The 14712-nt window shown below is 44.6% G+C and overlaps 1 protein-coding gene across 2 annotated transcripts in view; it reads left to right on the top strand.

Annotated features, from left to right (window-relative positions):
- prkg1 (protein kinase cGMP-dependent 1) overlaps positions 1-14712 on the top strand; it is a gene marked incomplete at its 5' end in the record, with an annotated part of 210663 nt that overhangs the window by 76059 nt on the left and 119892 nt on the right. For both annotated transcript variants that reach the window (XM_080020933.1, XM_080020932.1), the window contains one exon: positions 3365-3478. In XM_080020933.1, the coding sequence (XP_079877059.1) occupies positions 3365-3478 (114 nt within the window). The remainder of the gene's footprint in view (positions 1-3364; positions 3479-14712) is intronic.

Below are 14712 nucleotides of genomic sequence, written 5' to 3' on the forward strand. Positions count from 1 at the left end.
TTGCGGAAGAGTCCTGGTTTAGAGGCATGTCACAATGGCTCGAAGGCATAATCTATGGTAGTGGTGTAACTCACCACACTGCAGTAAAATATCTGCCTCAGTATTCAGTGGAAAATTCCCCCTCCTGGGGAATAACTGTAAGCGCAATGTGTGAAAATACAGTGGTGAAAGGGAAAAGACAAGTGCGGTGTGATTATATTTGAAATGTAGGAAACAAAAAGTCACTGTATCTTCAACACACTTTTTGAAGATATACTTTTCTGGCACCTTGACAAAACAGTAACTTTAGGTGGATAAAGGGTTATTTTAGAACACGGTGCTTTCTCTCTCTCGCTCTCTCGCCCTCTGCTTTTGTCCAGTTATCTGTTGACCTCCTCTGTCATCAAATCGTTCAAGTCTTCAGCTCTCCAGTCATCCTCCGTTCCACCTTTGAACTCAGGTGTTTTAGTGTCTTTTTTCTTCTTCGGTTCCGTGTGTCCTCATGATCTCTTCTCCTCCTTTTTCTGACCACTGCTGTTTCGGCCTTGGATAGAAAGTGTTTTCAGCTGAAGCTCAGATTCTGGGTTGTTTTTCTCGTCTTTCATTGTAACTGACTAATTTTCATTTTCCACCAGAGCTTTTTCTTTTTTTGCCCTTTTGCTTTCTATAGTCGTGTTGTTTTCCTGACATATTTTAGTCTTTAACAATATCTTTCTCTCTTTCACCTCAACTCTCCAACTATGCGATTGGATTTTCTTTGATTCTGTTTTTCTGTTTTACTTTTGTTGCATTCGTCCCCTTCTTGCGTCTCTCAATCTTCACTTTCATTTCAGTTTTTCCCTCCTCAGTTTTTGTGTCCGTCCCTTTTTTTCCCATCCCATGTTTCAGGCTTTATTCTCCGCATTCACTCTCTTTTTCTTCCACTTTGTCTTCATTTTAGTTGAATATGAGCAGACAGCTTATACAGCCTTGTACAGCAACAGGCACACACACACACACACACACACACACACACACACACTCACGTTTTGGGCATTTTATGTATATATAATGTATTTTCCCTTGTAGGGCAGACAGGGAGTTTAAACGAGATTTTCACAACAAAACGCACAACCAAAAAGTGTGTGGCTGCTGGAGGTGACTGGGCCATTAATGGTTTTGAGTACACGTAAGGATAATGTCTGTTTACAACTGTCAACAAACTAGGAGTCAGCTCAAATTTAAATTTGCTCCCACGTGCAGATAACGTAAAGCGCGGTGACGCCAAATGACGTCACATATTGCCGTAGAGCAGTTCTGCTGATTTGCGACGTAGTGATAGAAATGGTATAAAAGATCGATATTGGTCGTTATTTGACTTTTTTGACGACATCGGGATCGGCAGTTGTACAGCCGATGTGTCGCAATTTTTAAATATCTGTAATAAACGAAAAAACATTGATTATTTATCCTGTACTTGTCTGTTTTATACTACTTTTAAGTTACTCACCAAAATAAGCGCAGAAGTCCGACTAGGCATCATAAATCCATCCATGTTTGTTCACACTCACGTTTAGACATGGACACGGCCATCCCAGCAGTAAGAAATGCCTCATTCATTACAAACTCGGAAAACAAATTTGTTTCGGAAGTGATTAAAAAAAACAACAACAAAAAATTGAAATGTTTTTATTTTTTTTATTTTTTTAACGTAATATCAGCTTTATTTGTTTAGTTATTTTTCAACGAGAAGCACTTGTTACCCTCCGGCTGGTTACACACACACACGCACACACACACTGTATGATCAGATCAGGTCATCATGGCGGCCGCGACTGTGCCAAGAGTCATCACTTTCAGATTGAAAAATTTCATTCAATCAAATCAATTTGTGCAAATCTGTTCAGGCCTTTTTGAGATATTCTACAAACAGGCAGACAGATGGACAGGGGCAGCATGTAACAAAGTTGATGTAGTAGTCTGGCTGTCATTATGTCTTTGTTTAAAAGTGATTGGGGAGGGACTATTTTTTTGATTGAGAATAAAATAACAAATAAATAAGCTTTTATAAAGTTATTTGTTTTTGTTTGATTACATCAAGTCATTGTCATACTTTTTTAACAGGTTAGATTGGCCAATAATGTCATTATTAGACAGCTACTAATACCTTGTCTTTTCTCTTTATAAAGACTGGATACCGCAGGTAAGACTGCAGTATCTTTGGAGAAAAAGGTGACTTGACTTGTTCTTGACTTGCCTTAACTCAGGACCCGACCTGTGACTTGAGTTGACTTGCCCAAGGAAAAAATGACTTGGGACTTGCTTGACATTTGGACCAAGTGACTTGAGACTTACTTGTGACTTGGATAAGAGGGTCACATGTCTGGCCCCGCCTGCTGACAGCACAGTTAAAAATAAGATAAGAAAAACAATCTGCCTGTGTCAAATATTTCTCACTTGTTGAAAGATTTTGTTATTTATATTTACCGTGATTATAATCTCCAGTCAAATCACTTAAGAGCATCAATATCGCCCAAACAATTAATTTAAGAGAAACTCCTGAAGGAAAATAGTGTGTTCTTGTTTTTTCTTGTTCCCTCCCTCTCCCTCATCTCTCTCCCTCACTCATTGTCCTTGGACTTGGACTTTTCTGTTTGTTTGATGCAGGTATGGAAAGTGCTTGTGTTTTCGTGGTGATAAGGTTCTCAGATATTTTTTGTTGTCGGGATAAAAAAAAGTTTCCTCTCTCGCTGCATGGTTCCTGTCTAGGGCTGAGTATCCTCAGGAGCTTTTCAATCACTGTACCGATACCTTGACTCGGATACTATATTTTATTTTTATTTTTAATTGGAAATGCTCAGTTAAAGGACTCACAGTTTAAAAAAGAAAACCATTGTAACAAAAACAAAATTATATTACACATTTATTCTTACTGTGCAAACCATTAGTTTGATTTAAGGCTCACAGATAGTGACGAAATGAACCACTTAGGTATCAAACTGATGATACCGAAGATACTGATGATTTGGTCAATACCATAAAAGTTGAATCATCGATACAAAGCCCCATCCGTGTCCACGTCTATTTGTGGCCTGTGTGAGTTTAAAGGGGCTTTAAATGTCACTGCTTTCTGACTCCATGTGGTGGAAATAAAGGATCTAAGATTAACTTCTTTATTTAAAAAATGTAATAGATGTGTGAGGAAGGGTCCATACTCATTGTGAATACATTTTATGAACGAGGTCATTTCAAATAAAAAACAAAGGTAGAAAAAATGTTGGGGAAAGAAATACTTGTTTTGTATTTCAGATTGTATGTTGTATTTCCGAATGGAATATAATAAGTGCAAACCACAGGGTGTCAACGTTTGTCATCCCCGTCTCTTATACACTCTCTTTCCATTCAGATGGAAAAGTGGAGGTAACCAAGGAATCCATGAAGCTGTGCACTATGGGACCAGGCAAAGTTTTTGGCGAACTGGCCATTCTCTACAACTGTACAAGGACGGCTACCGTTAAGAGTGAGTACCCCACATCACTTGTCTGTCTGTCTGTCTGTCTGTCTGTCTGTCTGTCTGTCTGTCTGTCTATCTATCTATCTATCTATCTATCTATCTATCTATCTATCTATCTGTCTGTCTGTCTGTCTGTCTGTCTGTCTGTCTTTCTGTCTTTCTGTCTATCTATCTATCTATCTATCTATCTATCTATCTATCTATCTATGTTTGTTAGGAATTAATGATGAGTCCACTGAGCCTCATGTTCTCCATCATTCAGCTCCCCACTGAGTCAAATCCACTGTCAGTTGAGAACTGTATGATGGAAGTGGTAAAAGTTAAAATCAGTGTGGGGGATCTGAGGTGTGTAAGCGTTTTTCTATGTGTGTTGTTGCATGTGTGTGTGCAACAGTTATTACGTGTTTGATCGTCATGCATATTTATTTCACAAATTACAATTACTTACAATTATTTATACACCGATGGACGCAACCATCAGGAGCAAGTAGGAGTTGCTCAAGGACACTTCAGCCTGATTTGTAATTTTGATTGTGATTTGTAAGTGTGGTTCTACTGTATATCTCTGTAAGTGTATGTATGTTAGAGGGTGTGTGTCTGTTTGTGTGTGGGCCTTTGCATATGATTGTACGTGGGTTTTCTTGCATGTTTTTGTCAGAGCCTGTGTCTGTGGGGGCCTATGTGGCTGTGTGTATCATTTTTTTTGCAACTCATATGTCCACTGATGTCCATATCAACAATTCCCATTTCCCCTTTAATAGATCCCCCCTCACACACACACACACACACACACACACACACACACACACACACACACACACACACATCTTAACATGTTTGTTATTTTTCCCACTGAGTAAATTCAGGCCGTCAAAACTATCGACAGAAAACAATCGAGTAGAAAGCCGAGCGGAGGAGCTGGGGGGTAGAATGAGGTTAAATATTGATTGATGAAGCTAAAGGTTTTCGGAGAATGAATAGTAGACAATCGGATTCATGTAGGCATACAGGTATTCAATTTCCTTCCAGTTTCCATGGTATCAAAAATGTTTTCTCAAAGACATGCAAGTGAAGAAACCGCAGCGTAAGTACACTAGCCTGTTTAACAAATTATCAGTCTGAAATAAATATAAAACTTAAGATAATTGTCAGACAATAGTTATTTTGATTTAAAGTGTTTAGTGAAAATGTAAAATTGTCAGGAAATCCTTGGATGGGCTGTGAATCTTAACATAACAATGTAGAAGTTATGACAGTTAATGTAATGTATTTTACTCTACCAAGTTCCAGGACGCTGCAAGCAAAAGGCCACGGCCTGCGGAGCTGTCCATGGTTCTGCAGCTTCGAGGCCATCTGTGATTCAATGCCAGTTTGACCACTTTATCAATATTCCTTATAATGTTTACTTGTTTTTTTGATATCTTTTGAGTTTAATACGAATTATAGAATGTTTTTTGTCAACGTTTGTAACGCCTTATTTGTCCAAAAAAACAAACAAAGAAATACGTTTATTTTGGAGTACATTTTGAGTTAGTGCTCAATTTGGATTTAGTACTCAGATCTGATTTTTTGGTTTGGTTGTTCACATTATTTTTTAAATGTGGCCAATCTCAGATTCCAGTGTGAACAGGTCACGGTCCTGAACTGACCCGCATGCGCAGCAGCAACAAAGACGTCACATGCCGCACGTTGTCGTACGGAAGTAAACATGCCAGGCAAATGTGGTTGTCAGGCGGTGTGGCAAAATGCTGACTGTCAGGATGACATGTACTTTTCTTAACTTCTTGATTCAACAAGGGAGCCTATTTCAATCCTGACCCTACTACCTAGAATGCTGTTCTGTCTGATTGCACAAATCTCCCCCTCCAGCACCCCAGCCCCCACTCTCTGTATCAGATATGGTTTCTGTTTCCAATAATTAATGAAGACGCACGCCATGTTGGAGGCCCGCTCCCTGAACTCCTCCCTAAACCTGTGGGTAGAGCCTCCCGCACAGTCTTTCAAATCAGTGAAAGTGAATGACACATGGAGTTGTTCAGACCTATACAGCTCACACACAGAGCACCCTAAAGTGCTCTGTGTGTTTCTACCGGACGGGACAAGGCGGGACAGGAACGGCGATGAGGCAAGACAGGACAGGAATGGCGTGGACGAGGAAGGAGGGATCCAGGTTTTGGATAGGTGGACAGGGAGCCAGGCTTGACAGGGCCAGACAGGAACGGCTGGGACGTGGATGGGAGAACGGCAAGGTTAGAACAAAGAACTGCATCAATGTATACTCCAAAATATGGACGGGCCACGAGCGGTACTAACTAGGTTAGATAAGCTGACGATCTGGCGATCTTGGAATAAATACTGCAGGCTTGATGGACCTCAGGTGTTAAGGGGTTAGCGCTTGGCGACCCATGATAAATGACGAACAGACCGACATAGACTGCTCCTAGAGGGGCTAGGAGGCTGTTGGCATGATATAAGCATTGTTTTAAAGATTTTTTTAATGCCAGGGTCACCACATGGCAAGTTCCCTCTATGATGTAACTCAAATTTCCCTACGTAAGCACCAGGTGTCAGTCCATGCACACAAATTCAAATCCATAACAAATAAAGGTGATTTATAATTTGAATTGATTTATTCAAAAATGTAAAGGTCCCCAAGGCTCATATCCTGGTAAAGTTAGTGCCTGCAGTGAAAATTTGACATGAATAATCTTTTTATAAGAGTGATCACATATGACCTCATTGATAGCTAATAATTTTGATTAGATAAATTTATGTAACTCAATTAGATGAATCCCTGCAGAAAAATAGATATCTGACATAAAAACGACATATCCAGACTAAGTGTCCTTGTCATTTTAGGCTTGTTATAAACGCCCTCTTCAAGTTTTCCTTTCTGTCTTGATGTAAGAAAACAGAAACACCTTTTTAAGGGGGTGTTGCAACCCTCCTTAAAAATCAGTGTGGCGGACCAAGGGGCATAGTCAAGCATCCGCTGCGAACCACAGCATGGTTCCCTTTCCCTTGTAACGAATATTGAGCCGGACCATTAAAACGTCTGAATATCCCCATGCACACAACAAACCACCACCTGTGACGCCGCCACCAAAGCCCCGGGTTGAACCAGGTGTTGCAGTCCAGCAAAGCCTGACATCTATCCCCTTGTTGCCTTACCGGTACTCGGTAGGCCCCTTCCCGTGGCACCACAGGACCCGGCTCGTAGACCGCTGCCCTCCCGTCAAGAAAGGTGGCGTCTCCCGATGCCCGTGGGTGCGGTTTGAGCACGGGTCGTTCCCCTCCGGGGCTCTGGGAAGGGCTGGGGACCCGGCGAATACTGCGTGGGTCCCCAACGGAGGCGGGTTTGGTCCTCTGGCCAGCTCCCGGTCGGCAGCGGCTGGTAGTGGCGTGCTCCCGGGAGCTCACGATAGGCGATAGTGGCGCCGCCCCTAGCGGTCGCCTGCGCCGGCGCTCCGGTTTCTTTCTTACTCTTTAGTATTTTTTTCCTTTTTTTATCACAATGTTCGCCAGAAAAACATCAACAATTAACTCATACGGCCGCGATGCACTCATGGATATAAAAATTTCCCTAAACGAACAACTTTGGGACTTTTTATCCGTGGGAGCAGAGTGGCCGGCGGAAATCCTACGCGGGAACACTCGCAACAACAACTACAACAACAAAAATGGAGTCGCTGTTCCACGAGCCGGCCCACGGAGGAAGCACCGTGGTAAACGAGGCGGCATTCGGGTCAGAATGAGGACGCAACCTTACCGTCCACCTCTGCCAAGCATCCTTCTTGCGAACGTCCAGTCCCTGGAGAACAAGATGGATGAACTTCGAGCGAGGATTCAATTCCAGCGAGACACGAGGAACTGTTGCGTCCTCTGCCTGACGGAAACATGGCTGAACCCACTGGTGCCGGATGAAGCCATACGTCCAGCCGAGGCCTTCTCCGTGTTCCGCGGCGACAGAACGGCAGAGTCGGGGAAATCCAAAGGTGGAGGCGTCTGCCTAATGGTAAACAACCGCTGGTGTAACGCCAACAACACCAAATTCCTCTCCCACTCCTGCTCGCCGAACCTGGAACAGCTGACCATACTATGCCGTCCATTTTATCTCCCCCGGGAATTCAGCACGGTCATCATTACAGCCGTTTATATCCCACCGCAAGCGGACACCGACGCAGCTCTGTCGGTTCTGCACGATGTGTTGTGCGGATTTCAGAACAGACATCCCGACGCGGCTGTGGTGGTGACTGGGGACTTTAACAGGGCCAACCTGAAAAAAGTTCTGCCGAATTTCCACCAACACATCACGTGTGCCACCAGGGGAGACAGAACTCTGGACCATTGTTACACACCTTACAAGAACGGATACAAGCCCGTCTCGCTCCCTGCTTTCGGGAAATCAGATCACGCCGCGATCTCGCTGCTTCCTGTTTACAGGCCTCTGATCGCGCGGGATCTGGTGATGACGAGGGAAGTGAAGCGGTGGACGGACCAATCAGAGGCTGCGCTTCAGGACGCTCTGACTGACGTAGACTGGGACATGTTCCGAGCGAGTTCAAGTGACGTCAGCGAGTTTACGGAGGTTGTAGTGAGTTTTGTGGCTACGCTCGCGGATGAAATCGTTCCCACGGTGAAAGTTCGGATATTTCCAAACCAGAAACCATGGGTTGATAAATCCATCCGCTGCGCTCTGAATGCTCGCACGGCCGCTTACAACGACGGACTTGTATCTGGTAATATGGACAATTACAAAGCGGCGTCGTACAATCTGCGGAGGGCGGTGAGGGACGCTAAACGTACGTACAGAGACACCGTGGAGCTGCAGATGGAGCGGGGGGACACAAGACGCTTGTGGGAGGGGCTGCGAACAATAACAAACTACAAGAGCAGCTCCTCCCCAGCCACGAGTGCGGACGCCTCCCTGGCCAACCAACTGAACTCCTTTTATGCGCGGTTCGAGTCTGGCAGCAGCAGCGCTAGCTCGCCGGCTAATTGGAGCTACACCGCTGGGGACGAGCGCGCACTCTCAGTGTCCGTGCACGAGGTCAGGAGGGCTTTGATGCGGGTGAACACCAGGAAAGCTGCGGGCCCAGATGGCATATCTGGGCGAGTACTGAAGACCTGTGCTAACCAGCTAGCTCCGGTGTTCACCACAATATTCAACATCTCCCTGGCTGAATCAGTGGTCCCGTCCTGCTTCAAGAGGTCCACCGTCGTTCCTGTCCCGAAGATCGCCTCTCCAATCTGCCTGAATGACTACCGTCCGGTGGCCCTCACCTCGGTGGTCATGAAGTGTTTCGAGAGGCTGATTAAGGATTACATCTGCGCCTCCCTCCCCCGCACCTTGGACCCGTTGCAGTTCGCGTACCGGCAGAACAGATCCACGGATGACGCGGTCTCTCAGGTACTGCACACCACGCTCACGCACCTGGATGGCCAGAAGGGGGCCTATGTGAGAATGCTGTTCATTGATTATAGTTCAGCTTTCAACACCATAGTCCCCACCAGACTGGCTGTCAAGTTGTTGGAGCTAGGATTGAATGCTCCGCTGTGCACCTGGATCCTGGACTTCCTCACAGGCCGCCCCCAGGTGGTCAAGGTGGGGAAGTACATGTCAAGCTCCCTCACCCTGAATACAGGATCCCCCCAGGGCTGCGTCCTCAGCCCCCTACTGTACTCCCTGTACACACATGACTGTGTGGCCAGGTCCAGCTCCAACACCATCATCAAGTTTGCTGACGACACCGTGGTTGTGGGCCTGATCACCGACTGCGATGAGAAGGCCTACCGCGAGGAGGTGGCTGACCTGTCACTCTGGTGCCAGGACAACAGCCTCCACCTGAACGTCAGCAAAACCAAGGAGCTGATTGTGGACTTTAGGCGTGGATCACAATCGAGGACGCACGCGCCGTTGTGGATTAATGGGACTTCTGTCGATAGGGTGAGCAGCTTCAGATATCTGGGAGTCCACATCACAGAGGACTTAACATGGACTGTTCACACAGACACTCTGGTGAGAAAGGCGAGGCAGCGTCTCTACCACCTCAGGCAGCTGAGGAAATTCCGGGTCTCGGTGAGGATCCTCAAGTCCTTCTACTCTGGAGCAGTGGAGAGCATCCTGACAGGCAACATCACTGCCTGGTTTGGGAACTGTACTGCCCAGGACAGGCGGGCCCTGCAGAGGGTGGTGCGTTCAGCTGAACGTACCACTGGAACTACCCTCCCCCCCTTGCAGGAGTTATACACCAGGAGGTGTAGTAGCAGAGCCCGTAGGATCATGAAGGATCCTCATCACCCCAACAACGGACTGTTTCAGCTGCTGCGGTCAGGCAAGCGCCTCCGCAGTCACGCAGCGAGAACAGAGAGACTGAGACGGAGTTTCTTCCCTCAAGCCATCAGAACTGTCAATGCTGACCTCACCAGGGGTCCTAACTGAGCCATGCACTAGGCTCCACTACCTACCGTACTGTATGTAGCATACTGTACCGCATACTGTATCACTGTTCAGGGTTGTTCGTGATGCCGTATTGCTGCGCCGTACTGTTGTATACTGTGCTGTATTATCCCAAACACTACCTCACACTATTCACATTCACATGCCACTTTAATTCACATGCCACTTTAAATGCACATATCTGTATATACATAGCCATATTCCTTCAACCTATTCCATTTTATTTCAATTTATTTTTTATTGTATTTTATTCTATATATTTTTTATCTTATTCTATAAGTATTCCACTTACTGTATTACGTTTTAGGAGTCAGTTAGTCGGTCTATTAGAAAGTAATTTTCTACTTTTTATTTTATTTTATTTTAGTACTTTTTCCTAGGACTTCTTGTGTGCTATCACCGGGTGCGTTGCATTACATTTCACTGCATATATGTATGGAAGTATGTATATGTATGTGACAAATAAAAATCTTGAATCTTGAATCTCACGCTGGTGAGGACGCACTCCAGCCGGCAGCATCAGCTCCGGGGCACCTTTCCCTCGGCGCCCTGCCCCTCCCAGATCCCTGCACAGGTGCCACTTGTGGGAGTCTCTGCCCACAGGTAAGGGTTTAGGGGAGGAGAGAGAGTCCTTTCCATCGTGATGCGCCAACATGGCGAGAGATGATTTCGGGCACAGGAGGAATGGCGTTCCGAGCTTGCTACTGGTTGGCTGACGAGCCCGTGCGCCGATCCCCTCTGCAAGACAGACAAACATTAAGAAATGTCCCTGCCTCGAGTCGGACCAATCAGCGGTGCGCAGGCGCTGATTAGGCCGATTTGAGGCAGCTCGGTGGCCTCGAGAAAGGGAACTGCAGCCCGTGATGGACCACGCCCCTTTGTCCGCTACAATCAGTGAGAGTAAATAGCATATGGAGCAGTTAAGACACACTTGTAGAGCTCACACACGGAGCTCACAATGTCCTGAACTGACGTGCATGCGCAGAAGCAACAAAGACGTCACACGCCGCACGCTGTCGTACGGAGCTGATCATGGCAGGCAAATGCACGGCGAATCTTTAATTCCAGACAGCGGCACAGTGCTTTTTTTTTTGTCACATAAAATACATTTCAAATAAAAACACAATGGGTGCGAATTCCACCCCGATCACTCCCTCAGAGGACAAATAAACAAACACACACACACACACACACACAGTATTTTAGATCCGGTGCTATTCATAAAATGCAGCGAGCGTGGGTGCTCCCTTGCTGGGCCGATCTATTTATCGATCTGTTATTTATTTTCCCTCCCCACGCTGTATAATGTATGCTGCTTAAGGGTGGCGGGTGGCCGCGGTGTGGGTGAGGGTGCCATGGTGTGCCTCGCTTTGCTCGGCAGTCCCAAAGTGGGGGGCGGAATTCCGTGTTTAATCACGAAACACAGGGGTACTTTTTTTTTTTTTTTTTGTCCATGAACATTGTGTGTGCTGCGGACCGGTCCGGGATAATGAAAAGGTTGGGAAGCCCTGCTCTTGAGTGACGTAAAAGTCGCGTGAATTCTGATTTGACTGTTCAGACTGAGGTGGCATTGCAAAAAATCGAACCTGTATCTGATTTAGGACCACATATGAAAGTGGCCCAATTCTGAATTGAAAAGATCAGTTTCCATGTGATTTGTGTTGTTCACACTGTCTTGAAAAAAGCAGACTTGCCAACCTGCACGCATTTTGTCTACCAACTACAAAATTCTAGGTCAAAATAAACAGGTACAAACCTGAAGCTACACAAAAAAATAAAATAAATAACGTGAGATGCAACGGCCAGTTTTCAGCTTATTCAGCCATGACTGGTGATCGGACCATCAGTGTCCGATATATTCTCAGATTCTGTATTCTCATGTACTGTACTCGTAATGCTCCAATACTCAAACCTGATACCAACCAAAAGAGAGGGGAAAAAAAAAATGTGGGTTGTTTGGATGTACTTCCAGGTAAACATTTATCGCCTGACAATATTCAATTATTCTGCAGACTGTGTTTCTACTGCTGTCACAGCGGAGCTCCACTCGTGATGACTCTTTATTGAGATTCAGTTCTTGACCAGTCACTCAGTAAAATTAGTCATTCGATTTGATTCACTTGGTTTAATCCACGGTGAGTGAAGGAGGACTTCCAGAGAACGAGAGTAGGAAGAGTCGGCCATTTATTTTATTTATTTATTTTTTGTAATGATTGCAATCTATTTTGGAATGGAAAGCACCATATAAATCTAATATAAATGTATATTTGCCTCTTTGAAGGAGATTTTCATTTTTATTTGAACTGGACATTTCCATGTTAGTTATATGTTGTGTCCTCCTAAAACTCAGTGAGAGTTACAGGTTGCATTGTACTGAAACTTGGTGACAGTCATTTTCTATTCTATTGAAACTTACTGACTGTTCCATGTTGTATTTTATTGGAACTCAGAGACAGTTTTCATTTCTATTATTGTTCCATAGTGAACAATGAACAATAATAAAGACAAAATGAGCAATCTCACTATTGTGATAACAGTTGCAGTGTAGTCTGTATGTGCAGCTGTCCAGTCACGTCAGTGTGATCAGATCACATGATTTATTTGTCATCAACGTCGGAGCAGATCGGAAATGGGAATCTGCAAGATTCTGCAGTGTGAAAGTAGCCATAATTATAATAATAATGTCAAAAGATCAGTGGAAAGTCTGAGCATGACACCCCTTATAAATGATCTTCAGTTAACACCAGCTCTCTGCAGACGGTATTATTTTCACTCTAACTGCGCGTGGCTATTAGCACCGGCGTTTGTGAATTTGACGCTATTTGCAACGAAGCTCATATATGAGGCATATATTTGCATATGAAGCGGACAATTTTGTACCGAGATGCTGTTTGCGTGGCAGCGCAGTTAGGGGTGCATTTCACTGTTTGCGGGTCGCCACACCTCCTTGTCCAACGATAGTTAGCATCGCTTAACTTAAAAATGGAAAATTGTTTCTACCTGGACACAGAAAACAAACCATAAGTTCCATTTCCAGGGCGTGTGCTTTCAAGCTCAGAGCCAATCGAATGGCTGCCTCGTCATCTTATTAAGATCCCGTTCTCCAGCTGCACGACATTTGGAAATAAATGTTCTAAACATTCTCAAGTATCATATATTTCCATGTCTTATTTTTTATACTCTACACACTTTAACACAGTGTTAATGACAGGTAGTCGAGTGGGGGAGTGGTTGGGGGTGGAGTTAATCAGCTGTTGTTCCCATCCATTACCTGCCTCTGAAATTTAAAAAAACGCCATGATCCTTCAGGGCATTTTCTCTGCTAGAGGTGTTTAGGTGTACCAACATTCAAATAAGCATATCTCCTTTAAATATTTTCAGATTTCAATGTATGACACATCATTTGAAGCCTTACAACCTGCATTTTCATAATCGGTAAAAAAACGGAAAAATTGCTTAGCGTACTTGAGACCCATAACACCAGTCGCTGTCACAATGAGCCTGTTCAAGCGGTGTCTACACTCTTAGGAATGAAAAGCTTCCTTGAGGGTTCTTTGCAAAGTGGTGTGGTTCAAGCCAGAGCTGTTTGCTGTGTTCCTCACTTGCAAAACTTTTATTGCAAGTCGAGTTAGATGGTTCTTTGAAGAACAAAGGAAAAGTAACCTGTAAACAACTACTAAATGCTACAGCTACCTCCGCTGTTTTGCACCCAAGAACGATTTTCTCGAGAAAGAAGGCTCTTTCATCATTCTTTGGAATGTAAGAAGATAGACATAGAGACATTAGTCTTGATTTGTATATTGACTTTTGTCAGTCACTGTCAGTCACAGTACTGGTTGAGCATTATTCTTAACTGCAGTGTTTCGTGTTGGGGTTAGAATAATATGATTCTCATCGTCTATGAATCCATGTTGAAATTCCCAAATTGTATTGGCACGCTCCCACACTCTGTGCCTCTCAACTTGTCTGTCTGGTCTCCAGCTGTCCAGAGAGGGTCACCACTCGGCGCAGACGATTCACACATATAAAAATACATTTATGGTTCCCCTTTATGTATAATTCCTCATTGAAATGTGGCGTGGGGGTGGTGGTGTGGTTTAAGCAGCCACACCTGTCTTTGGTCTAGGTGATTGGGCCCAGGATCAGGGTGGCTGTGCGCCTGTTCCCTTGTGAGAGTAATCAACGAGCAACAGGTAAAACCCCCATCCCCACACATACAGGAGAGAAGTCCTTGTCATGGCCTGTTGTCCATCTGCTCCTGGCTTCTTCCATCTTGCCCACACTACAATAAAACTGGCATTTTTCAACCCCATTGCCTGTCGCTCCGTGTCAGCCGGCCCTCAAAACAGATCTGCCACAAAATGTTATCCTTTTGCATTGTTGTAAGCTTCTATCTGTTTTATCCAGTTATCGTAATGTGCACTGACTGACAATAAAATAAATAAAAGTGCCCCCCGTCAGTAAACCACAATCCGTGGGAATACGTTGCTTTTTCACCGCCCGCCGTAAGAAATAATTCATACCGTCACAGCCTTATATAAGTGTCCACCAATGCATATCTGTACTTGCATTTTCCCCGAGTTTGAGCGTGTACGCTTGTGATTCCGTCTGTGTTTTCAGCGAGTGCGCACGCTCAAATACCACTTGCACCAAAATCACTGTAGGACCTGAAAGTTCACAAAGCTTCCTATGAGAATAATCAATAATAATAATAATAATAATAATCCTCTGTTGCCAAGCAACGCATCCAGTTCCAGTCAGAAAGCAATGTTTTGGCTAG

Source organism: Zeus faber (assembly GCF_960531495.2).
Source record: "Zeus faber genome assembly, chromosome: 20".
In the NCBI taxonomy this organism is placed as follows: Eukaryota; Metazoa; Chordata; class Actinopteri; order Zeiformes; family Zeidae; genus Zeus; species Zeus faber.